The sequence below is a fragment of the Physeter macrocephalus genome, chromosome 18, assembly GCF_002837175.3.
Source record: "Physeter macrocephalus isolate SW-GA chromosome 18, ASM283717v5, whole genome shotgun sequence".
Classification (NCBI taxonomy): Eukaryota; Metazoa; Chordata; class Mammalia; order Artiodactyla; family Physeteridae; genus Physeter; species Physeter macrocephalus.
This window is the reverse complement of record NC_041231.1, coordinates 29,694,863-29,722,130: the sequence shown is the minus strand read 5'-3', so window position 1 is coordinate 29,722,130 and position 27,268 is coordinate 29,694,863. Positions and strand designations below refer to the sequence as shown.

Sequence of the window (27,268 nt, the reverse complement as noted above, 5' to 3'; positions counted from 1 at the left end):
TTAATGGCTATGAGAATATGGAAAGGAAAGTTCTGCTGTAAGACACTCATTGAACCACGAAGGAGAGATGATATTGCCCCCAGAGGACATTTGCCAATGTCGGAAGACGTTTTTGGTTATCACAACCAAGAGGATATGCTACTGGCATTCTAGAGGGTAGAAGCTAAGGATGCTGTCAAACATCCTAGGATGCCCAGAACAACACCCCACAACAAAGAAGTATCTGGTCCCAAATGTCAATAGTGCCGAGGCTGGGAAACCCTGTTTCACACCTATTCACGAGTCATGGAACACTTTCTGTACCACTGTGTCGGTCTCTAGTAAGAAACTGGTCTCCTACTTCCCAGATAAAAATGCTCACTAGGATTAATTATGCTTTTTATAAAAGTACTCCCCCCAAAAAACTCCTAAATATTCAACTCTGAAACCAATTCCTATATATAGCTAGAGCATTACACATGTGCAAATTCTACCATGAATGAGGGAAGTGCTGTTTGATTGAAACATAAAAGGCAAAGGAATCTATCTATCGATATCTACCTATCTATCTGTCATCTCTATACTATCAGTGCTATCAGTTCATGCAATCCAAAAGTATGAACGTGTTGGAATAACGCTTGTTTTCGTAGAAATTCCCATCCTCATTTATGCCTTTCTATCCAAAGTTAGTGACCCCTGCCAAAGTTGCCATTTGGAATGTCTATGGACCACACTGGGCACATCTGTACACATCAACAACTTCCCCTCCTGGCTCCAGAAAAGACTGAATGACACTGCTTGTTGGTTTGCAAACTCACAGTCTGGTGAGACAACTTTGAAACCTCCTGTTTTCAGTTCATTCTTTAAAATCTTTGACCTTGCTGGGTTCCTAGGATTCCACATACTACTTGATGGAAAATCTGACTCTCCAGAGAGAAGTGTTTTCTGATAGCTAACCACAGTCATTTCACAGGGCTTGCAACTGTGACTTCAGCCTTGACTTCTGATCATGAGTCCTCCCTCTCCTATGGGGACCATGCTGTGCACTGTAGGATGCTTGGCAACAGCCCTGGCCTCTCTTCGTTAGATGCCAGTAATACCCGCCTCCCCCCAAACCCATTTATGACAACCAACGATGTCTCCAGACATTACCCAATGTCCACTGGGGTATAAAAATCACCCCTGAATAATCCCAAGGTTTTCAGAAAGTCGTTCAACAAGCTCTCAAAACTGAATTGATTTTAATTCATTTGGTGGGGGGCAGGGCACACAGAGCCTTTTTTTGGATGGGGGGTGGTAAAGGGCCCACTGAACATCAACAAGGTCAAGATCCTAGGCTAAAAGGGTTGGGAATCCCTGGTCTTAGAGAACGTGACATGTACAGTGTAAAATCAATTCCCAGGCACAGCAATGAAGATCGCAGCTACAATGAAACAAACAGGCTCTTCTGGACAGCACTTCCTCTCTGACATCACAGTTGTGACCTGCCACTGCTAAGGGGTTCCCAGATACTTCACAGCTGATTAAGAGACAACCAAGGAGAAGGAAATCATGATTTCACTAAGAAAGGGCCAACTGCAACGCAGGAATAGGTGAGTTGGTTGGGCGAGGGCTTTTTAGGAAGCACAAAGAGAACAAACAGCACATATTTGTGGAAAAGTTCTTTAGCTTTCAAAGGATTCTGGGCTTTGACTGGGGAGCAGTGGATTAAACAAGGGGAGTCTGCATTTGGCCAGGTATTTACTGGAACTTACTAGCAAGACCGGCAATGAAAGTCTGGATTTCCCTGAGAAAAGGGGAGCAAAAAACCACACCATTCCCAGAGGCTCTTTCATTTTAGCTGCCTGGGTGGGAAGGGTGGAGGGAGGTAGCGGGGAGGAGGAGGAAGAAGAAGTTCATGAGAAAAAAGCCAATGAAAAACTAGGAAAGATGCTGTTAACGCTGAGCCCGGACTAGAGCACCCACTTTTATTATGATGTTACAGTGCAAATCTGAGATTAAAAAGAGCTTCCTAAAATGTGTCAGAATTTTTAAAGACCTGAAATAAATCCAGACGTACTCCCTGCTTCCTTGTGAAGTAAAATACACACTCTGAACATATTTACGTTTCTTTAAGAATTAAAAAAGAAATAACTTACTTTGAAAAATTTCAAACTTAAAGAAAAATTGTAAGAACGTCACAAAGAACTCCCTCTCCCCCTTATTCAGATTCCCCAACTGTCAACATTTCACATTTGCTCCCTCCTTCGTCCTCCCTAAATAATATACATATATGCCATTATTATTTTGGCTCTTCCTGAAAAATTTGCAGACATAATGTGCCATCATCTCTCAAACTCTAATTTCCCCAAATCAAGGACACTTTCCTACATAACTACCATACAACTCTCCAAGTCAGGAAATCACTATTGATACACCACCAGCATCCAAACCTATGTGTTTCTTTTTATGATTCCCTCCTGCAAGTTAGCTCTTTATTTCCATAGTTTAGGCCAGTGCAACAAGGATATCAGCTTCTGAGTAGTTCATTCATTCACTCATTCATTCATTCATTTCAATATTGTTGATAGTATGCCTACTGTGTGTAAGGCACCAAGCTTGGACAGCGGGCATCTACAGCCCAAAGGAAATTAAAGTTTGGGGCAATTCAGTAAATGATTCGGTTAAAAGGATTTTCACTTGAAATGTGGTGGCTATGTCTACATTTCTTCCTTTGTTCTAGTTAGAAAAAGGGAGCAAAACCAAGTTTTGTTTTGTTTTTTTTTAATGTCATCTCTTCCCTCCCTTCATCTTACACATCTCCCAAACCATAACCACATCTTAACATGCACTTGCCACATGGATGGAGGAATACATCAGTATTTGGGCAAACCAGGGGCAAAGAACGAGGTGAATACAAGGGCAGAACTCACAGTAGTTGACTGTCCTACCAATGCGAAGGAACAAGCCTTAGCATTGCCAGAAGAGTTCAACTCCTGTAGCTTAGTTTTAGCTCAAGAAAGAGTATGGAAGATATCTCAATGCATTTAATGTGTTTTATTTCAAGCAGACAGTTATTAGTGTGAGATCACTTTTTAATACATTTTAATTTCATAATTTTTCATAATTCACTTGTAGTGCGACAGCATATCACATTCTACAATAAACCTAATCACCACAAACACCTACAAGTCCCCTAACTGGCTTGACAAAAATCTAATTTCTCATCCTGATTACCTATATATCTACTGAACAAAGAAAACACTTAAATTTATTACCTCCAGTTATTCTATTTCTCTTTGTATATTAAAATGTCAGAAATATCACTTAATGTGTGCTTAATAAATACTTCATGCTTTTTTTCCCTGCGAGTCTTCTAGAAAGCCCCAATCTTGCTCTTTACCTGGTTTAATTTTAAGAAAAACAATTTTCTCATATTCATCCCTTTAGAGCTCTGAGCAAAATCTGTAAAGGGCTCAATAATTCCAGAATGTTTCGAGCAGTTACAATCTGGAAAAACAGAAAATCTTAAATTGTAGACATCCTCTTTCCACAGCTTTTCACCACTTCACCAACTAAACAGCAAGATGAGGGGATTATATCTTGGTTACCAAGCTCAGAACCTGGTTCAGCCACAGTTTGAACCTAGAACCAACTAGCTAATTTATCTGATGGTGCTAAGCTCATCAAGTAGAAGAGATTAAATTTGATAATGTGAGTGAATTGCTTTGCATAATTTCTAGCAGAAAGTAAATGCTCCAAAATGTAAGTGATTGGTATAATAAAAAGTCAAAGCTGTCACAATAATTATGGGAGGAAATGCACTGTATAAAACTGAGGGGAAACAGCTCTTCTGCAGATAACTGAAGCAATACATTCATCGACTTTCTGAGATACTTCAGAAGAAAGTGGCTTAGAGAGAGTTATTTGACTTATTTCCCATTTTAGTACATAGACAACCTAAGAGTGAGGATAATAAATGAAAAAGGGCTTCTAAAAACAGACCACCTGAACGGTTTACAGTTTAATTCAGATGTCACCCTAAAGGGGTTAAAAATCCCCACAACTCTATCTGGTCGGTAGAAAAGAGAAATGATGACATCATCAGCCAATCTGGAGCCAGTGTCATTACATACATTTTAATTTCTGGGTGCATCAGTACAGGGTATGAACATGAAACAAACCATAATGGTTTTCTTAACACTGGGGAGGCAAAGTTAAATGACGGCAATTAGAGTGATGGAGGAGACACAGCCTCAGCTCTGATTCTTCTGAAGTGTCTTTGAGACAGCTCCATAAACCTAATCTACTCAACCTTTACCTACAGGGCTCAGGGAATATGAAAGTTGCCTTCTTGAAACTTCTCCTTCAAAGAGGGAATGGTCTCTTGGAATTCAAGTTTCTACAAGGTGGTTACCTGGCGTTGTCCATTTTTGCCCTCTCCTAAAAAGCATCATTACACCTTGCCCTTTCAACCCAGAGAACACATAAACATTCTTTCTCCTTAACTGAACTTACTGCCATGAGGAACTTGAACTCTGAGATGCAAAAGAGGAGAGTTTGTTTTAACAGCTGCTTTTATGTGGAGGCCCTGGAGTTACTACTCTAAAGACAGCTGGTTCTAAAAGCCTCTTTTTTTTTTTTTTTAGGTTTGACCATTGTATTTTTCTTTTTTTTAACATCGTTATTGGAGTATAATTGCTTTACATTGCTGTGTTAGTATCTGCTGTATAACACAGTGAATCAGCTATACGTTTACATATATCTCCATATCCCCTCCCTCTTGCATCTCCCTCACACCCTCCTTATCCCACCCCTCTAGGTGGTCACAAAGCACCGAGCTGATCTCCCTGTGCTACTTTTTCAATGCCCAGCTGTCAGGGAACACCCACTAAAGTGTTCCCAAACAATGGTGCAAAACAGAAGAATGACAAGAGGATGGTACATGTTAGATGCAAGGGCATCCTACATAGGGACCCATTACCTGCTGACATAGGGCTTTCCTCCCCAATTTATTTTTATAAGTTTACTGATCCCTTGGCTAGTTGAGTATTAACTGCTAATTGCCTGAGGTGGCCCTGTCTAATATGGCAGCCACCAGGCACAGGTGGCTGTTTATATTTAGAGAAGTTAAGTACAATTTAAAATGCAGTATCCCTATCGTACTTGGCCACATAATAAGTGCTTAATATTAGCCACATGTGGCTAGTGGCTTCCATATTGGAAAGCAAAGATAGAGAACATTTCCAACACTGTGGAAAGTTACTGGACTGCTGTGGCCAAGGCATAACCTCATTCTAATAAGAGAAAGGGGATGCAGGCCTGGCTAAGAATGGTGGCTTCGTAGGTTCAGCCTATATTGATTCTTTTCCATACGACTTCCTGTACACTCTTTTCTTGGCTGCCAATTTTCTATTTTATAAATTTCTGGAAAGGGATGTTGCAGTGATTAAAACAATCCATGAAAATGAACAACAGCAAGAAGCAAAGGTGGTGATGTCGCAATCCACACATTCCAGATCTTTTTATCGGTACCTATTAAATAACAAAGGGGGAAATGTACTCTCAGCCACAACTTCCCACGCTGGTGTGGAGGCTGAGGACCCCAGATAGGAGAGGCAGAAAGCCAGGCCCTCCACTTATCCTGGCTCTCAGACCCCTGAACTCATGTTTGGGTTCTAATGTAAAGGTGAACAGAAGCATATTTCCTGACAGGAGGTTTTGAAAGGTTCCATGCCATCAGCGAGAGGGCATTTATCACTGAAAATTATTGAGCAAATGCACATTTCAGAGGAAAGACAAGATCAATAATTTATATCGGTTGAACAAAGATCATGAGCAACATGAAGAGATAGATAGATATATATATATATATCCTAATAGCAATTTGTATTTTTATAGTTGTAGTGAGGCTTCCAGGAAAAAATTGTCAGTTCTCTATGTGTTCAAATTTTCTGTTTCCCCACTAGAATGAATAGCTCTGACTGTTCATTGCTGTAACCTTAGCATCCAGAACAGACTAGCCCCACAGTAGGCCCATAAAAAGTATTAGCTGAAAAATGAATGACTTTTTTTTTGTTAAAGGAATGGCCCAGAGTCTTTTACGCCCTCCTCATAAATCTTCCTCAAGTGCCTTTAATAATCAGGATTCCCGCCCAGCCAATTAGACTTGGACTCAGCCTCTACCTCCCACTCCACATTCCAAAGTTTCCATTCCTGTCCATTCCAGAGGGGCAACTCCGCTGACCTGAGTCGGGGGGGGGGAGGACCTTCACTCCTTCCTCAGGGTCTAATGTCTCTCCTACCCTTGCCCCCGTCCCCACCTTTGGACTTTTTAAGACTGTAAAAACAGAAACCTGTCAAGCTATCATGAAATATCAGTTGTCAGAAAGCAGGAACAGAATCTCTGATAGGCATACAGTCACTGTAAATACGGAGAAAAAAAAAAGTCCAGCTAAGTTTTATCTCCAATGAAACAGATGCAGGCCAGTGTTTTGCTTTTTCGGAGCACATGTGAGATGAGTGGTTTATAGAGTCTTAATCTACCCTGAGTTCAAATAAACTTTGTAATTTCATATGTCATAATGTTTTCATTAAAAAAAAAACCTATCTTATTTTTTATACTCCATATTGATAGAGCCAAATAATGTGTTTCTTATTTCTTTCTTAAAAGACACTAGAAGTATGTTTAAGATGTGTCTTCGTTAGTAAAAAAAAAAAAAAAAATATTTATAAAAAAATGCATACACATTTAATGTGATACTCCTTATAGCCCAAATCTTTATATCATCCTCTGAATCTGGCTATTATGATATTTTAAAAATAAAAAAGAGAGATGTTTTGCCATTCCCTAAACATCATCAGTTGTTTGAAGTGTTCATAGCTGCCGGTTATGGGAATTTACCAGTACAAGTTATAAACTTAGATTTTCTATTGCTGGAGTCAAAGGGGCAATGTCAGTATTAGCTAAATAACATTGAGTCTAGATGGAGTGTGAGTTTTAGGCATGTCCTTTTATTGAACATAAGCAGGAGTTTAAAAAATTCATTCTGAACATGCGCTGTTTCTTTCTACCAAAACAAACAGGACATTGGGAGACACTGCTTTGGAAAAGATCCCTGGTGTTCTCCTTACTGGCTACAAGTAATAAACCCTTCCTTCTCCCAGGGGAGAAAAAAAAAAAAAAAAGGTATACTGACATTGAAGTTGTATCGCTAAAGCAGATTATCACAGAGTCAAATGGATTCATAAAAACACCTCTCTCAACAGGGTAACATGGGGGCTAAATGTGACACAGATTTGCTTAACTTGGCTTGGTACCTAGTAAATACTCAGTAAACGTTAGCTACGATCACCTGCTTTGGAGAAGTTATCTTATTCAGCACCTCATTAAAAAACCCTCAAATGCATACAGGGACTCGCTTATTTTGGACCTTCCCCCCCCAGTTACCATAACAAACTACAGTGCAAAATGGAGGCTCAGCAGGAGAATGTGGAACCAGCAGAGATCTGAGGTCATCTTTACGATTGATCATTTTTTGAAAAGTGCAGGTTCTCTTAAAACTTTCAAGTTACTGTTACGTTTTCTTTATTTTTATTTTATAAGAAATGCTTCTGATATGTATTGCAGGTGAACAAATAACAAAATTGACAAATGCTGTAAGTCTTTTACAGTTATCTGAACACAAAGAATAAGGTATGATCAAATTGATGCATATTAGGTGAGCTTTTTCCTGTACCTGGCTCCTCTGACATATTCAGAACCATTTCTCCTAATCACTGGTTTTGTCTTCTGGCTATGCCTTAGCATTCTCTACAAATTCAATAATAAATGGAGCATTCATATTTCATAGGTGAGACTCAATGAATCAGGACAACAGTATTAGAGAAGAAAAAAAATCCAACAAAATATTAGGCCTCGTATGTTTTTGTTTATATCACTAAGCATCATTTCCAACCCAGAAATATTTTTTAAAGTGTCCCTTTAAAATACACATTTTGAACCATCCAATTACATAAAGCTTGCCACTTGGCTAACTCAGATTTGGGAGAGGGAGGGTACAGGTTGGAGGGGATTTACAAAATTAAAACGTGTCTTTTTAAAACCAAAAGAAACATATACATGCATTTCTAAGCACACAGCCTATTTGCCTTTACAGTCTGCTGATAAACACTGATTTTTAAACATTGTATATAAAATTAAATAACATGGAAAAAATAAATATGCTTTATTATATAAACACATAGAAATCTGTACTGCTCAAAATATTCAGATAATACTAGGCTTGGCTGCTTAAAATGTATTCGGAAAATATGGTAGTGATATTTACAATCTTTATTTTTGCTAGAGATAGATGTGGTGAGGTGATAAAATACTGATGTCAGACATTTTCTCTTCCTACCTACAGAAGCTGCAAACTTTAACATGAAAATGAGGTAGACACAAATTCATAAGTTGGCCAGGCAGAAACAAAGGCACAGTTCCTTCGTGAGCTCATAAATTCTCATTATTCGGGTCGACAGGCATTATTCCAAAGCACCTAAAGCAAGGCTCAGAGAACACATTTAGGTTTTGGCATGAAAAACTCACACAAGCAATTTCTCCTAAGGAGAACCATGGTCTCCAAGGCAATCAGCAAGCAGATACATGGGGCAATGCAAAAAGGAAGGCTGGAGGACCATCTTGGATAGGTGACATCACCTAGCAACCTTTTTGATTTTATCTTGAAGCAGCTTACTCTAGAATGCTACAGATTTTTTAACCCACTTCCCACTACAGTTTGACAGCTCTCTTTCCAATTTATCCCTCTAGTCACGGGACGTGTGCATGCAATAGGCAAATCAGTGTTAAGAACCTTATTTCAAACATAAAACACTACCAAGTCAGAGTGCAAGGACACGTTCAAAAGAGGACAGAAAAGACGAAATCTGGGGAGGGAGTTTTCCACAATCATGATTCTAAATCTCTAGTGACTTGAGCCAGAATTAAGGGTCTTAAAATGGGTACCTGAAGCCTACATTCACAAAAGCTTCATTTCAGAGAGTCTGGACACCACGCTAACAGCCATTTGGGGTTTCTCTCCTAAATACTGCTCCTTAGTAACAACTGTTGAACTAGGCTATCTTCATTTTGACCTTGGAAAAGACCTTCTCACACAGCAATAGTTGCTTCTCGACACTATCTCCAGCTTGGGGGTACTTGGGGAAAGAAAGCAACGAGACCGGAGGGGGACTAAAGGCTACCCTTGGTCTCTAATAAATCTAGTTCACTTTCTCTTGAAAGCAACATGTTAGCACCTTGAATACAGTTTTTGTTGTTAATGTCACTCTCAGTTACAATGATGAAGCACCATAGATGTGGCTTTATGGCTGTTAACACAATTCACTGAGGTATGCTTCAATCTAGAATTACTAAGAAATTGTACCAAAGCATCAATAAAAGTCAACGTAAAAGTAAAATCCAAACCCTACAGTAAGAATCTAAAAGGCTGCCCTCACACACATAATTTAAGTAATACATTACAAATGGATCTATTGGAATAAAATGCTTTTGATTTAGTTGTTTAAAAAAATCACAATAAAAAGCCTTGTAGAAGTGGCCTTGCTCCCAGGCTGCAGAGGCCTTTGAATATATATTTGAATAATGATCACTTTACAAAGGAAGCATTAAAATCGCATAGGCAGCAAAAATATTTTCAAAATCTGTGTATTTGCTCCTGTGCATTCCAGAGCATTTAGAATCTCTCTCTCTCTTTTTCTCTGTGTGTTTCAGAAAACTATGTGCAGGCCCAAGAACAACAACTACAGTAAGAAAAACTTAAAGTCTTCAGTTAATTAGCATATCATATTTTAAAATTTAAGCACTTCAGCTCTTAAAATATCTGTGGGAGAGGGTGGTGATCCGGTGTAAAAAAAAATTAAGCTGTGTTTAGAAAGTGTTCAAGAAAGAGAATGCTGTGGAAACTAATGTATATATACTATATATTGTATATATATTATATACAATATATAGTATATAATATTATATTATTATTATACATACACACACACATACCCTCTGAGGGTTAGGAGATTTTTTTGGTCAATATTAAAGAAACACAACTTTTTAGAGAGCTACTAGATTTTTTGATATATACTCCAGTGTGGTATTGGTGTTGGCTGAGTGAAAGGGGTGAAAATATAATGGGCTCAAGAGGGAAAATTTCATGAAAAATAATATGTAATACGTGACTTAGGGAAGCTGGAATGTCAGAAGATGTTCTTGACATTCTAAGGTTATTTCTGATCTTTTTCAAAATGTTCATTTTGGAAGAGTGCCAGTATTGCAGACAAAATACTCTGGGTGAACAAAACATCTGAAATGCCCTTGAATACAATCCTTAGAGCCCAGCTGAATAGTACCAGTTGAGATAATGCTCTAAATTCTTCTAGATTTCTACTTAATACAAAGTACAGTAGTTATACAGCTAGTGTTCTACCTGCAGACACAATCTCCAACACTGAAACCCTTGACTCTTAGAAGTGTCAACAGGTATTAGCCACGTCAGGTCAGTTAATCTGCTCTTCAGTTGTTTTTAGGAATGGTTAAGACTTTTCCTCAGAACCCTATGGAATAAAAAAGGCTTTTGGATATGACTTAATATAATATTAATTCAGCTTCAGTGCAATTAATGTATTCACAGGAATGTTTACTCTATTTACATGAAACAGCCCTAATGACTCCATACCTATGGCACAATTTAGCCACAGTATGGTTTTGACATAGCCTATCCTTCTGTTTGCCAAGAGCTGCCCCAGAAGTTCGCATAGTATTTACAGTGGCGAATCTGTCTCACAATGTCATTTAAAAGTAGATCGCAAAGGAAGCCTAGGACCAAAGAAAAAAATGGTCTCAAACAGGCTTTGCGTCGTGATAGAAGAGAGAACATTTCAGATGCCTTGAATGGCATCAGGTCATTGAGTCCACTTTTGGTCTTTTGAATTTTCCAAATGGTTTCAGTCGATTTTGTGGGCACAACCTTTTTGGTGATTGTGTTGAGAGCTGTACCCGAGTCACAGAGAGGCAAGGTATAGTCTGTGAATCAAAAATTGCTTTGGCCTCAATAAGCAGGTGTCTTCCCACCAAAGTCAAAACTACCAGCTTAGGGCTTCCCTGGTGGCGCAGTGGTTGAGAGTCCGCCTGCCGATGCAGGGGACACGGCTTCGTGCCCCGGTCCGGGAAGATCCCACATGCCGCGGAGCGGCCAGGCCCGTGAGCCATGGCCGCTGAGCCTGCGCGTCCGGAGCCTGTGCTCCACAACGGGAGAGGCCACGACAGTGAGAGGCCCGCGTACCGGCGTACCGCAAAACAAAGCAAAGCAAAACAAAACAAAACAAAACAAAACAAATCTACCAGCTTAGAAAAGGAAAGAATATCTGCTTTTGAGTTGTCTGCTTAAATCACTTTGGAGCTTAATAACGGCACGGAGTTATTTAGTTTCTTAAACACACACACACACACACACACACACACACACAAATATATATAGTCTAGTTATAGGAAAGGATGCTACTTCTGGGCATTGGCAAAGGCCTATATGAGGTACAAGTCACCTGTAAAGTCACTTTGGCAATCTCATAAAAAAAATTAATTCTGGTGTATGTCAATATGAAGAAAATAGCAGACTGTGTATAGCACAGTTTCAGGGATGCTCTTGTGAGGAGGATAATTATCTGTCTCAGAGGAGTGACCCAGAACACCTTGGAACTGGGCACGTTAGTTACATATTTTGCTTAACAAACATGAATAGTTAGGGCCGTACCGAACTCCAAGGGCCAGTACTCCATGCAGCGTCTTGAGGACAAGCATGTGTGTTACATTGCTCTCGATCTGGAGGCTTGTCAAGAATTTCACAGCTCAGATCTAGAAACCGTTCCCCGCTGGGCCGCTGACAGACCACTAGTCTTGTCCTCAAGCCTCCACCGCACAGCTTAGTACACTGGAAGAAGAAAAAGGAAGGCTGCAGTTATTTTGCCTGAACAGCCAGTGGCAAATTTTCTTTCCCCGTAAGAAAAACGTCTTAGCCAGACTCTATTACAGCATCAGGCGAGGTAAGTCTGTAGGCAGAATGAAGCTGAGTTACCAAAAGTAATATACACAGCAGACCGGAGCCCTCTACTTTCATGGTAGGTATTGTTTATTGAGCATTTGCTCTTCATCTGTACTAAGTGCTTTTATATATATTATCTCATCAAGAGGAGAGTGTAATTATTTGCTGCATTTTATATATGGGGCAACTGAGCTTAAGAGAGTTTCACTTGATCAAAGTCAATTCAACAGCAGGTGTCTAGGATAAGACTACAGCCTTTTTTTGAGGTCTTGAAAACCAAAAATCAAAGAAACAAATAAAAATCTAAAAACCACTCAGTACCAAATAAAGGAAATAATGACTTAGCTGGTTTTATTTTCTGGCAACCTCTAAGAAGTTGTCACCAACCTTTGTCTATTCTGTGACTCTAGTCTCCATAGACCTTTCTGACGTTCAAATATTTTATGTTATCTCTGAATCTGAGAATAATGATGGCTTTCCCCTAGGACAAGTAAACAGTGTGGTGGGAACATTGGATAAGGTTCTGACTGTTGGCTAGACCCACACTTCTGAGGCAGGAACAAGTTGTATTTCTTGGACAGTACCGCTGTGCTCACATCCAGGAACACTGACTGTTCCCCTGCTGTGTCAAGGCCAGATCTCCCACAGAATTTGGAATGATCTGGTCCGTGCTGACAGCACGGACCAGCAAATGCGTGTACTCTCCTGGCTTCTATCCAATTACAGAAGCTTAAGCACAGGCCCCACGGGACAGAACTTTACGAGGAGTTTTGGGAAACCCACAATATACACATCTCCAAACCTGACTTCCCCTTCCGGCCTTTCAGCAAAGCCCTCCAGAATGACGTATTATCACCGAAAGTTAACAAACTCTCCGTTATGAGTGCCTATGACTACTAGGTTACGTGGATGAAAGCATGAAATGAGGACACGTGATTTCGTTTAGCCAGGGTTGTGGACAAAGATGCCTGTCCATCTCATGTGTCTTTGTTCCCCTCTTGGCGGGGGAAGGGGGGGTCTCCACGATGTTAATCCTTGTGTGTTATTTTATAAATTTTACAGTCAAGACAGAACAACTCAACAAACTCTAAATATGGGTTCTCCCTGTGGATTCAAGAGTAGAGAGATATAGTCTTTGTTAATTAAATACAAAACAATAAGCATCTAAGTCCTACACATGATGGTGGCTCAAAACCCCATTCTATAATAATAGTAATGATAATCAGTATTATTATTGGTAGTAATAATACTGATTATCATTATTATAAAAGCAGTTAACTGTGATTGAAGGCTATGGGCTAGGCTTTTGACACGCACTATCTCATATAATAGATGTGAACACTGTGAAGTGAGTGCCATTATTATTCCCATTTATAGACGACAATACAGACATTTGGCAAAGTTATATTATTTGTTAAAGCCACAAAGCTTGTAAGAGCCAGGCCTGGGAACGGGACCCAGTTTTGTCTGCTCCAAATATTCTATTGCCTTTCATCGCTCATAGCAGGCAATTCTTAAAGGGTAACAGCTGAAGAATTTTATTATTTGAGACTATACAGCTAATTATTCATTTCTACAAATAAAAAGCATCACCTTTGATAGGAATAACAGCTCATATTCATTCTGGTTCATCAGGGATTTGAAATGTTAAGAGACATGATGCCATGGGAACAAGGGTGCATCACAAACACCCCAAAACTGTGAAGAAGATGGCAAAATTTCCATTGACTGATTTAACACACATTTTCAATCACTTTAAAAGCACCCATGTTTTAATCGGCAGAGGTTAACAATTTAAAAGTAGCATTCATCTGCATTCTTTCCTAACTTTTCTCTCCTATGTAGTCCAGCTGTCTCTACTTGGTAATAAATGCACTTTTAAAATAGTCCAGAATTAAGACAGTTGTCCTAGTTAACCCGAAATCAAGAAGCTTTAACTAGAGCTAGTTTTTTTCTTCAAATAAACTATGAACAATAACACTGTTTGGTGTTTGTTTTTTCCCAAAGGATGTGTAAGTGGAGTTTCCTCTCACCTCTCCCCAGCTGCCATAAGCCCACTGAGGGCAAGGGCCAGATTCGCAGGATCTCTGCTCATCGGGTTTGATTCTCTCCACGCAGTCGTTGGCGGTGTATCCATTTTCATCCTGACACACAACAACACGCCGCTGGGACCCACCAGCACAGGTACTGGAACACTGAACACAGCAGACATCAGTCAACAGGCTAATCCCTACCTCTCAGGGACACAAAAAGCAGCTGGTTGAAGGGTCAGAGACAAATGTGGCAGAAACCATTCTCAAGTCGTCCACAATGGACAGAAAGCCATCCTGAGAACCTCCCTTCCGGGGGGCTGTTTAAAGTTCACGTCTTAGCAACACCTGGAGGGCAGAAACACGGCTTCCCCCTTGAGCAGGTTAGGTCTCAGTAGGTGTTTATAATAAATGCCTAATGAGTGATCATGTCTTGGGATTTCCAAAGCTGTCCTATTCATCCTTTGCATCTCTGAGAGGTACAGACGTGCTGACTGACACCACAGTCTACTGGGAAAGTCTCTTCTTTTCAAAACTGCAAGCGCTTATTTAGAAACAACATTTAACTTCCCTTTCAACACCGGGGTCAAATCACATGATTCAGGAACTGCCAGTTGTTGACATTAAGCTTCTGTACTAACTCCTTCAGTTACCCAAGGAAAGCATCACGGAATGTCACTTACATATCATTTCCTTGCAGGTAACGGTTCCAGTCTCTCCCTTGGCAAAAGCCTCTACTTCCGTGGCTAATGGTATCAAGATTTGTTTTCCTTCTTTATTTTTATTCCCCAGTGAACGTGAATTCCATATTGACAGACCTCTCTTCAGGTGCACGAGCCTAGTGCTTACTCCCTCTCACGGCTGTCATAGAATTATGTTCACCCTTCAGCTAATTTCCCACACAAGCTTCTCATAGCTCTCTTATTTATCTACATCTTGAGTGTTTTTTTCTTTCCATAATTTCCTTATCTTTTGAAACCCGATGTGTTTGCTAGCCTCCTTCACTCTGACCCTTAACTTGTACAATCTGTTTGCTTGTAAAACCACCATCTAGTCCTCCAAGCAACCCAGTTCTCAGGAATTATCAAGTCTCCCACCGCATCTGCAACATTGTTTTGAGTTCCGGGTTCCAATGGCTGATTTGTGCTATCAAACCCCAGCTCAAACCAGTGTTATTTCAAAATACCCATAAATACTGCTCCTTGCTGGTTGGCTTCTTCCGTATAAAGATGTGAAAATGTTTATTTTTTGCTTATTGTACTGGACTTCAGTTCAATTTCCCTGCCTATGCTGGTCAATTATGAATGATTTTCAAAAATACTGAGTTTAATTTTTAAATGTAGATTAGGAAAATAGATTTATGAATTCTGTCTGAGCAAATATTTAGGTAATTTTTGATTTACAAAAATCCTACCTCTATTCGCTGAGGGTTCTGATATACTCACTCGAAACTTAAAAATATCTGTTTTCTACTTTTAATCAGCTTATTATGTGAGAAACACAGAGAACTATTATTTGAATCGGCTTTGTGTGGGGACCAGAAATTAAAACATTAGGAAGGACCTTCCATATTGTAAACAGATTTGGAATATATATATTTTGGCCCTTGAATTTTTCCTTTGATAATAAAATCTTGTATTATTTGTTTATTATGTCACCTGTGTTACTGTCCCAATAAAATGGTAAGCTCCTTCAGAGGGGATCAATGTCATACTTGTATCCCTAATTAGATCCTATAGTGCTGGTCACAGGATCTACTGCCTGATCCAATTAGAGTTTCTAGAAGCAATAGTTCCATAAACCACATGATACCCTCCCTTCAATATGGCTGAGTGGAGCGAGGAAGGATAACAAATCCAAGGTCAACTAATCTACTGGCCGCCCAGTGACCAGTCAGATGCTTCCTACTGAGAATCTGACCAGAGATAGCGTTCAGCTGGGGGCCAAGCGATTGCACCATACAGTCTAGAACTTGTGCTTGCACAGTTCTGAACCCAGCATCGGCCTGGGTCTTTATACTCCCAAACACAGGTGAAGTATTGTACATCATCTTTCTCCAGGTCCAATTTTGCCATTTTTTGATTAACAGGGATTCCTAGTTCCATTCCCATCTTGCGGAATTTCACTCTGGACTTATTTTGTTAACAATTTTCCTGTCCTCTTTATTTCTTTTTTTTTTTTCTTTTTTTTTTTTTTGTGGTACGCGGGCCTCTCACTGTTGTGGCCTCTCCCGTTGCGGAGCACAGGCTCCGGACGCGCAGGCTCAGCGGCCATGGCTCACGGGCCCAGCCGCTCCGCGGCAAGTGGGATCCTCCCGGACCCGGGCACGAACCCGCGTCCCCTGCATCGGCAGGCGGACTCTCAACCACTGCGCCACCAGGGAAGCCCCTGTCCTCTTTAGATGACATATTTTCCCAGGTAAACATTCCTTCGAACAAGCCCTGTACCTATCATCCACACTGAACAAGAGAGAATGGCCACTAGGGAAGCAAGAGATGATGGACATCTGGTCTTTTTATCTGCCTCCTATACTTCCCCTTAACACCTGGCAGCCCGATTTTCCTTTAAGGAATCATTTCTCCGCCAATGGATGTCACCTTAGTGGGACTGTGTTTTAAGATGCTCTACATTTCCCTGATCAAGGAGTAAGAGGAATGGGTTGAGCCAATCAGACTTTCCTGGGAATTTGAATCCTGAGCAGAGCAACTCAAGGGTGGTTCAGAGTTGAAGAGGGTTCATTAAGGCAGAAACTCCTTAAAGAAATTATACTGTAGATACTGTTACATCTAGAGATCAGAGATTGGCATTTGGCCTGGGGGCCAAATCTGTCCTGCAAGCTGTTTTTATAACTGAAGTGTTATAGGAACACAGCCATTTCCATGTGTTTGCGTATTGTCTATACCTGCTTTTGTGCTAAGACAGCAGAGCTGGTTAGCTGCAACAGAGACTGCATGGTCCACACAGCTGAAAATATTTATTACCTGGCCCTTTGCAGAAAAAACTTGCCAACCCCTAGCTAGATCCCTGAAGATGTTCTGGTCCCAGTCTCTACTGGGGCTAAATGAACAGTATTGTTTGTTTTGCTTTCCCTTGAAGGAATCAATTCCTTTTCTTTTGCTTGCAACCAGAGACCCCTAGCTGGTAACACGCCAAAAAACTTACAGAAGGTTCAGGTTTACGCAAAAACATACTGTAAAATGAGGTTCTGATTCCAGAAACTACTGAAAACGTTAGATTCCCATCCTCTAGCGTTCATGATTCTTTGCTGCCTTTCCTGCTGTGGCAGGCAGGAAGAACCATGCATCCCGAACCACGCAGAGATGTATACACATGCCACACTCTCCTGGGAGTAAGTCAGGCAAGGCAGCCGAGAGCTGAAAAATCACATTGTCCGCCTTCAGCCTCACTTAACTTAGAAAAAAAAAAAAATCCCCAAACAAAAAACAGGCACAATGAGAAGAATGGTATTGCCCACTGCTGCAAAAAGGTTACCTAATCCTCCCTAATTGGGAACTCTGCCCAAGGGCAGAATCATTCAATCTTAAAGGAATGCATTATCCACAAATGTAGTCCTAAATAAGAATAGCTTTCAGTGCCTTTTTTTTTCCTTTTTTTTTTTTTTAAGTTCTAGTGTTATCATTAGAATACACGTTTGAGTTGTGAATTTTTTCTACTGGAAAAATCATGGGACACTCAGTGATGACCTCTCTTGATCACCCTTTAATTTCTCAGAACCCAAATTTCTTCTCACCCAGGCAAAGGAAGCCTCAAAGTAGGAAGTAAGGGAGGAGAATGAGGTGGTGAAGGTCCCAGGCAGATGTTCTGCTTACAACCAACAGGTGCAGTGTGTGAAAACACTCAGTGGCTATCTGCATTCACAGGAAAGTAAACCTAATTTATTGAAACATAACCATGGTGGGAAACTGACAGGTTCCTTCCCATGCTTTTTAGTCCAGAAATAAGTAAACACAATTAGCAGTACTAGAAGGAAATGAATAGTAAACAATTAAAAAGAAGACTTCATGAGTGATTAATAAACACCAAACTCCCCATACCTCCCCAGGGTCTCTTGCTACCTTACCCCTCCTGAAGTTCCTTTAGACATGTCCAGTATTCCACAATAAAATTATTTTTTGGAAAATTATTCAATAAAAATTCTGAAACTTTCGAGAGCGTATTTTTCCTTTGAATGCTAGCTAAATATTATTTGTCAAGGTCTTCCTAATTTGAAGGACAGAGATAACGATAACAATAAAAATAATCGTTGACATTTATTAAATGTTCACGATGGTGGGCAGAGGGTAAGACACTTTATTTGCATCGTCGTATTTAATTCTTACGACAACCCAAGAAAGTTGGAGTTACTGTTAACTTTGTTTTACAGATGAGGAAACAGGCTCAAAGAGGAGAGGGGACCTGCCAAAGACACCAGAATCTGAAAGCGCAAGTCCTCGGATCAAACAGAGGCATCTTTCCTTAAAGCCTGTGCTGATGACCATTCAGTTATGGTATTTTCCCTCTAAGCACAGATTTTACCCAGCCTAGTCCTTCTCTCCTAATCCAAGACAATGATCTACTACTACAAATGGCACAGCAACTGTGCCACTTCAAGACTACACTCATTTGGAAAATAGCAAGAAGGAAAATGACTTTCATTAAAAACTTCCTTTCAGAAAAGTTCTTTTGCCCTTTTAATTTTCCTTCAGGTAAGAGCTGCCTGCCACCTCCAGGATCAATCATCACAGCTTCACATGACCTTCCAGGAAGCTGCCTGATCACATCATCCAGCAGTGACACCCCCTCCCCTCCACCCAGTTAAGGTAGCTTAGAGGTGCGGGCAGACTGTCTCAAGTGACACCTCTTCCGGGACTGCAGTTAACCCAGTTAACCTCAACAAACGAAAATGCACAGTGTCAATCCCTTCTGACATAAATATGCTCCAGAGGTGTTTCTAGTTTGTTTGCCTCCAAGCACTACATCAAATGAAAGAGAAGAAAGCAAATTCGCAAAGGCTTCAGGGAATACTCACTGCTCCCCAGGGGCCGGTCCTCCACTGGTTTCCTCCGAGCACGTGGGTGCGGCTAGGGCTGACGCTCCTGGGGCGATAATCCTCGTTTTGGAAAGGGTGCTGAGCGAGGCCACCGTTTGGGGTCCGCTGAGGGCATGGTGACATGGAACAGTCCTGGTCGGTTTCTGGGATATAATCCGGGTCACACTCGATTTGATCGATCACGTGGTCACTGTAGTTGACACAGACCACTTGCCGGGTGGTCCTCCCTTGCCCACACGTCACGGAGCACTACATTGGACGTTCAGAAAGAGAAAGGGTGGTTCAGCCAGTCGCTTAGGCCCAAAACCCTGGCATATCCCCGCCTCTTTTCTTCCCACCTCATGGTCATTTTCATGGAGAAGCCCTGTCGGCCCAGTATGCAAAATGCATCCCCATCAGCCACTTCCCACCATCTCTGCCATCAACTCCCTAGTCCAGGCCACCGCCTTCCCTTGCCAGGACTACTGCAGTGGCCTTTCAGCTGGGATCCTGTTTGTGATCTTGACGCCTTCCTCTCAACCCAAGTCTGTTATCCACATATCATAAACCATAACCCTTGGAAACAATAGTCAGATCATGTCATTCACCTAGTGACTTGCCAATTCACTGTGAATAATGTCCACAGTCCTTACCTTGACCTAGTAGGCCCTTCATGATGTGGCCACTGGCTACCTTTTTGACACATCTCTTATCACTCTCCACACTGCATGCACTCCAGCCCCACGGGCCTTATGGATGCTTTTTGCGCAGGCCAAGAACACCCCCGTCTCAGGGTCTTTGCAGCTGCTCTACTTTCTGCTGTACAACAATCCATGTGGTTCACTGCTTCACTCCATGCAAGCCCTGCTCAATGCAATGTGAGGCCTTTTCTGACCACCTTGTCTAAAAGCACGTCGCCTCTTTCTCTCTGCGATTACTGTGTTTGACCTTTTTTCTGGTATGTATCAGTATCTGGTGCTATATCATATATTTATATCTTTATTTGCTCATTGAGTGGAATCGCCATTGGAATGATCTTCATAAAGTCAAGGACTTTCTTATTTGTCAGTCACTGCTCTTTCTAAATACCTGGTGAGTAGACAGATGGATCTGATAGATGTATGTGTGTATGTCTGGAAGCTCAGGGCGTGAGGGTGAGATTACCTACCATTTACTGAGCACCTTTCTTTGTTCTAAGCATTTAACAGACAGAATCTCAAATAATCCTTACAACAGCCTTATAAGGTAGATATTCTTTTTGGCCTCCTTTAAGAGCAGAAGAAACTGAGGTGCAAGGACTAACACCAGACTGCTCAAGGTCAAGCAGCCAGTTAATGTCAATGTCTGGATTTTTACACAGCTCTCTCTGAATCCAGCTCTCAAATTTCATTTATGTATTATGGTATTTATTGCGATATTCATCTCCATTCTCTTCACCTGTCCTAAGCTCTGTATTTCCTGGACTCGGGAGCTTTTGCAAGACAGAAAGCAGGAGTTACCTGAACACAAAGATTTTTCTACTTCTATAAAAGTCCACAGGTGGTTCCTGGTGTGCACAGGCGGCTGGGTCCCCAGAATTGTCTGAGGGTTCCTACTTCTCACTCTTGGCAGGGAAGCCAGAGGCACAGGACTTGAAGGGATCATGGGATGCAGGAGGCACCCAGATGCAAGTTGAGGCCCTCCCCTTACTCCCCCCACTTCTCCCTGATACTTCTGGTACCCCACAAGCCTACTACATTCTAATGTGACTTGGCTCAGTTAAGACTGCATTTTCCAACCAGCCCAACAGGATGTGGGCTGAAGGGGTTTTAAGTTGATTTACACATTTTTAAAAAATGTGCATTTCTTGCACATCTGGCTAAGATTCATACCAGCTGCACATACGCGGAGAAGAGTATCTCACAACCAAGTCCAATTCTAAAACAGTACCCGTTGACCCTGGGGACCCACGACTAGTCATCCTCCTTTCAGCTCCCCCAGTCCTCTCCCAATTCCAAAGAATTCACTTGCTTACCGGGTTCCAGTCCAGAGCCTTCCACCGCCCACAGGGGGTCACAGAACATTCCTCCTTTGCCACTGGTCTAGGGAGGGTTGCACAGGCACTCTCGTCAGCCACAGAGCCATCCTCGTCCCGACAGCTGACATATCTCATCCGGGTACCTTTTCCACAAGTGGCTGAGCACTGGGTGTTGGAATAAAACAATGCAGAGACGTTATCTGAAACAGTCACTCACTGGATAGAAACCTACTTTCTCGAGTCGTGTCAGAGAACGTCTGCCTTCCCCCCCACCCTCTCTACTTCTTCCGTTCTTACTGGTGTCCAAGACCCAAATCGCCACTGGGTCCTTGGAGCACTGTGTGTGCTTCTCCTTGCTTCCGGGGCAGCGGGAGGAGGGTGACAAGATGGTAATTCACAGTCCTAGACGCGGACGGGAAGAAAAAGCCAAAGTTACCATTCAGTCATGGCGTATACAAATATAAGGACTAAGAACTCGAAGATCTCCGACTTCTGGGTGATTTGGGGCAAGTCACGTGACATCTCTCAGCCCCAACTACAAATTCAACTGTGAAATGGGATATAATCTGAGACCCTTTGTGGGTGCCTTAATACAAAACCACATTTATTTACCTGTTTGTGTGAAGAAGATATTGTAAAATGACACACAGTTTAGCAAAGAGCAGCATAACCTTTTAAAATGATTAACTGTTAATTTTTTGAAACATTCTGCAGGCCAATCTCTGTTCCTGCATTTCAATTCACTTCCTAACCACATTTTGCTAACCATGAACTTGCTTTCCGAGTGTACCCGCAGATAACTCCTGAGGCCCCAAAGAAGGTCAACTCTAGATACAAGAGGTGTATTCAATATCACAAAGCCCAGAATTTATATCACACCCCTCAATCACTCAGAGGCAATTCCTATGATGGATTGAGGTGATCCACGCGTAGGTAATATTCCCAGATTTCCAAATGGGAAATCGGAAGTACACACCTGTTCACAATCACCCCCAGCCTCAGCGGTTATCAAATGTTCTTGGATTAAATACATACCTATTAAATGCCCAGGATGCCCTGGGCACAGTGCAAAGTGCTGGAGGCTCAGCGCTGAAGTGACTTTAGGAAGCTTACCAACTGAACAGGAAATTCTGTTATTTGGTTCAGACCTTGCCTATTCCTCTGCCTGGGGTCCAAAGCATGGCACAGGGAATTTGTCGCACAGTGAAAAATTTATTCACATGCTGCAGCTGCAGGAGCTGCCCTAGAGTCAGTCCATGGATATTACTGAATAACTTAGAAACGTATGTTGTGAATCTCTAAGGGAGTCGCTAAGACCTTACTTTCTGTGGGTTTAGATGTCGCAGCTAATTCCCAGGCATTTATCATGCGGTGGGTTGGAACATTTCAATAAAAAAAATAAAGATGACACAAGTCACAAGCGGTGTTTGGTTAACTGATCAGCAATGACAGCATGAACAACACTGCCATATTCATTTCCTTTTTTGAGACTCTGCGTCCGTCAACAACACATGTTGCCAAGTAGCAGATTGAGGGCACTCAGAGACGAGGCAGTACAGTGGCCAGATGGGGCCTCAGAGCATAACTTCTGGGTGTAGTGTGGGTTCAAATCCTGTCTTCTGCAATTAGCAAAGCTGATCTGCAAACCCAAGCCTTCTCTTTACATATTCTCCTTACACAAATGATGCCAAAATCAAGGTCCACATGGAATAGTGTGCTGGTGAATGATTACCAACTAGCTCTCGAGAGAAACAAGGCGTGCTTATGAGTGTGTATTGATATGTATGTGTATATACATATATACATACACACATATTACATGCACCTATGCATGTTTATATATGCTTGTTTATTATAAGTGTTTCTGATATAAAGAATGTGTAGCATAAAATTTACAAATAACAATAAAATAGACAATTCTTTATTTTAAATTTCATAGAGCCAATTGATTCTCACAGAATACTTTTATTGTTTTTGCTGAACTCTTGAATCTGTGGCTGAACGATGGTTATCGTTGCTGGACAAGTGTAGTTCTGACATGAATGTCAGTTGATATTTTGTTTACATTTAAGAGTATCGTGAAAGAGAAACAATGAAGATGTATGTCAGAACTTCACTCACTCACCCAATGACATGAACAATTTCTTTGCTGAACCAGAAAATAATTTTCAAATACCAGAAAAATATTTCCTTATTTTTTTATGCTATTTACAGCATAACAGCTGCAGATAATAAGACTTTTAAAAGTTTAGTCTGCATTATTAACATCTGTTCCCTCACTTTTTTAAGCCTAAACGATGAATACAACAATCAATTAAACTCTGAATTACAGCAACTACTGATTTCTGTAGTGTAAGTACTCTCACCATGGCCAATTTCCAGCTACCAACTTGATATCAATGAACGCAGAGTTAAAAAGGGATGTGCAGTAGCTTACCACTGTACAGAATTTCCACCATACAAATATGTACAAATGTAATGTAAATCAGAGTAAACTACAGGAAAATAATTAGAAAGGGAAAAGTATTTCTCAACTTAATTTTTAATATCATCTATTTATTTATAGGTTTTTATTTTCAATTTTTAATAATGGCTGAATTTAACCACCAGCTTGCAAAATTTCTGAAAATTTACCAACCATTGCTTGTGAGCTGGAACAAGCCAGCTCCAGCACATGCAGCCTCAACATATGATACTATTTGCCAAACCCTACATTGAAATCATTCAAAAAATCTGAGTTCAAGAAAAGCAGCCCAAAGAGTCAACCTTTGCCACCCAATAAGGATCAGAATCAAGTCTACATACAATTCCCATAAGCAGAGAAGAACAAAACTGGTACATCAAAATATTAGATCCAGAATGTAACAAATAGGTAAATCCAGAACAATTTAGTTAGTCTACTGTTTCCTCTACCTACATACTTAACTATGAAAGGACTTCAGTTTTGACTGAGCTCCTGGGAAGTTTTGGCATCAGTGCCCAAAGCCAATAACTGACTTGGACAAAGGAAATTTACCTGGGTATCAGTTGGTCTAGTTGCTGCATTGCAGTCATTGTCATCCACCACTGACATGTACGTCCCAATGATGCATTTCACTGCCCTTAGCTGGTATCCCTGTCCACAAGTGACACTGCACTGGGGGAAAGAAATAAAACAGAAAGTATATACAATCTAGCCAATGTTCTCTTTCCCTAACTTTACCTATAACATTCTACAAGAGAAAAAATATTTCCATCATAGTGGGCCAGAGGGCTGGCACTCAAAGATATTAGGTAAAAGCAGGTAATCCTACTCTGTACAAATTATACTGATCGATTATCAAGATATTACACGGAATTATTTCTGCCTCCCATTGGAATTATGTTTGTAGGAGTTCAGTTCCTTGACTGTGAACCCCTGAAAGGAGGGGAGTACATTTCAATCATTTTTACATCTTTCACACTCTACCTAGCAGAATGCTGTGGCTAAAACAGGTACTTTATATAGCTCTTATTTGACTTCTGGAAAATTTTCCTAAAGCAATTATCAGAGTTTGCATGAATATTTTTGCATAAGAATGGCCTTTGCAATATTATTTATAAAAGGCAAAATATTAGAAACCACTTAACTAGGCAAGAACTAAAAGTCAATTAAATGCACCACGGCAAACAGATCATAAGGAAAATGTAGCCACTAAGCCTAATTGTTAGATTTAAAAAGCATCTACAAAACAATAAGTAGAGGGAGTGATGTCATGGAAATGGCAGTTCAGGAAGCTCCAAGAGTCGATCCCTCCACTGAAGCAACTATTAAGCTGGCAAAAAATGGCAGAATCTTTTTTTTTTTTTTTTTTTTTAACTCTGGAAGCTAATCAAACACTTAAAGCAACTAGGTGAGTGCTTACTGCCAAATTTCAGTAGGAAAGTGTTGAGACATTTTTGCTTATTGCCCCCCTGCCATATTACATGTTCCTCTCAAATGCACATGGAACATTCTCCAGTACAGACCACATATTAGGCCACAAAACAAGTCTCAATAAATTTTAAAACCCTGAAATCCCACAGAGTATCATCTCTGGCCACAATGGAGTGAAGTTAGAAAGAAATAACAGGAGGAAAACTGAAAGATTCACACATATGTGCAAATAAAACAACAGAGTCTTAAATAACCAGTGGATCAAACAGGAAATCACAAAGGAAATTAGAAAGTACTTTCAGATGAATGTAATCAAAAATAAAACATAAAATTTAGGTTTTAATAAATATAAAGATGCAGCAAAAGCAGTGCTCAGAGGGAAATTTGTCTGTAAACACGTATATTACTAAAAAAAAAAAAAAAAGATCTCAAATCAATACCCTAACTTTACAACTTAAGGAACTAGAAAAAGAACAAACTAAACTCAAAACTAGCAGAAGGAAAAAAAAAAAGACTAGAATAGAAAAACAACAGAATCAACAAAACCAGAAGTTGGCTCTTTAAAAAGATCAACAAATTATAAATCTTTACCTACACTGACTAAAAAGAGAGAAGACGCAAACAACTAAAATCAGAAATGAAACTCTACAGCAATAAAAAAGGATAATGAAAGTAAGGTGAACAATTATATGCCAACATGTTAGACAATCTAGATGAAACACACAAATTTCCAAACACACACTAATTACCCAGAAACACAAAAATCACAAAACCTGACTTCAAAAGAAACAGAAAATTTGAACAGACCTATAAGAAGTAAAAAGACTGACTCAGTAATCAAAGACCTCTTAATAAAGAAAAGTCCAGGACCAGATGGCTTCAGTGGTGAATTCTACCAAACATTTATAGAAGAATTAAGTACTATTCACAATAGCCAAAAGGTGCAAACAACCCAAATGTCTGTAGAGGGATAAATGGATAAACAAATTACGGTATATCCATACATGGAATATTATGCAGCCATAAAAAGGAATGAGGTACATATGTGTGCTACAGCATGGACAAACCTTAAAAACATCATCATGCTACGTGAAAGAAGCTGGAGACACAAACAGTCACATATTGTATGATTCCATTTATACGAAATACTTAGAATAAGTAAATCCATGGAGGTAGACAGCAGACTGTTGGCTGCAGGGGTGAAGGGGAAATGGGGAGTAACTGCTTAATGAGTATTTTGGGGTGACAAAAATGTTTTGGAACTAGATAGAGGTGGTGGTTGTACGACATTCTGAATGTACTAAATGCCACTGATTTGTTCACTTTAAAATGGTTAATTTTGTTTCGTGAGTTTTACTTCAACTAACAAAAAATTGATTAAATACAATCTTATTTTTAGTTTTTAAAACATAAAGAGACAATCATAAATGTATTAACTCTGCAGTGTAGAGCTAAGAGTGTGGTTTTCTTCTTTCGGCTAAATTACTTTTTGCAAAACTTCTCTTATGAACATGCGTTATTCTTCAATATTTTAAGAAACAGTCTGTTGCCCTGAATTGCATGTTCAGTCAAAGGAAGGACAAATTTCTGGCTAGGACTGACCTGGTATAAACACACATAAAAAAATAGGCCTTTTAGTTCTAAAAGATGTTATACTCAAATCTTAACAGTGGCCCTGAGCTGTGCTCTCCTCCTGTTATTATTTACAAGAGCTAGCAGATATAGACAAAAAGGAGGCAAGATCTGGGGCATGAGTGGACTCCCCCTGTTTAATAAGTGTGATCAAACATGATCAACCATTCTGACCAAGGATGCTGTGTAATGGAGAGGAAGAGCCAATGTGAACGATAGAAATTCTAAGGGTGTAGTAATAAAGCTGCTCTCATTTACTGCATGCATGTTGGAAATGAAGACGTAAGCTAGGGAAGAGGCTGTGGCTGGACAGGGTGGAGGGAGAGTCGTTCTTAAAGAGATTACACAAGTGACAGCAAGCAGCTGCTCTGCTTCTCTTGGGAACGTGGAGTGCTACTTAAATAGTACCCTGAACGCTTTTGCTTCTATATTAGGAAAGACTTAATTCCAAGAGTAGTGGCTTCTTAAATGAAAGCCCAAGGGAGACTTTCGCTCTCTCTTTTAAGAACAGTTCAAATGACTGTGAAACCTACACTGGGGGCTTGGAAAAGATTCTTTCAAAGAGAGATGATTCCTGTAACCTTTGATCTAATTAATTCTGTTTGAAAAGTCTGAATA

General features: G+C 40.4%; 1 protein-coding gene across 10 annotated transcripts in view; it reads right to left on the bottom strand.

Annotated features, from left to right (window-relative positions):
• Nucleotides 1–27,268, bottom strand: part of ADAMTS9 (ADAM metallopeptidase with thrombospondin type 1 motif 9) — a 231,858-nt gene that overhangs the window by 125,760 nt on the left and 78,830 nt on the right. For 8 of the 10 annotated variants that reach the window (XR_008615619.1, XM_055079382.1, XM_028478511.1 and 5 more), the window contains 6 exons: nt 24,140–24,259; nt 21,421–21,525; nt 21,121–21,288; nt 19,107–19,376; nt 14,081–14,242; nt 11,760–11,936 (listed from right to left, as the gene is read on the bottom strand). Coding sequence is in view for 9 of the 10 variants with exons in the window: in XM_055079382.1 (XP_054935357.1) it covers nt 11,760–11,936; nt 14,081–14,242; nt 19,107–19,376; nt 21,121–21,288; nt 21,421–21,525; nt 24,140–24,259 (1,002 nt within the window). In the remaining variant the exon portion in view is untranslated. The remainder of the gene's footprint in view (nt 1–11,759; nt 11,937–14,080; nt 14,243–19,106; nt 19,377–21,120; nt 21,289–21,420; nt 21,526–24,139; nt 24,260–27,268) is intronic. The other 2 variants (XM_028478512.2, XM_028478516.2) reach the window with 2 other exon arrangements.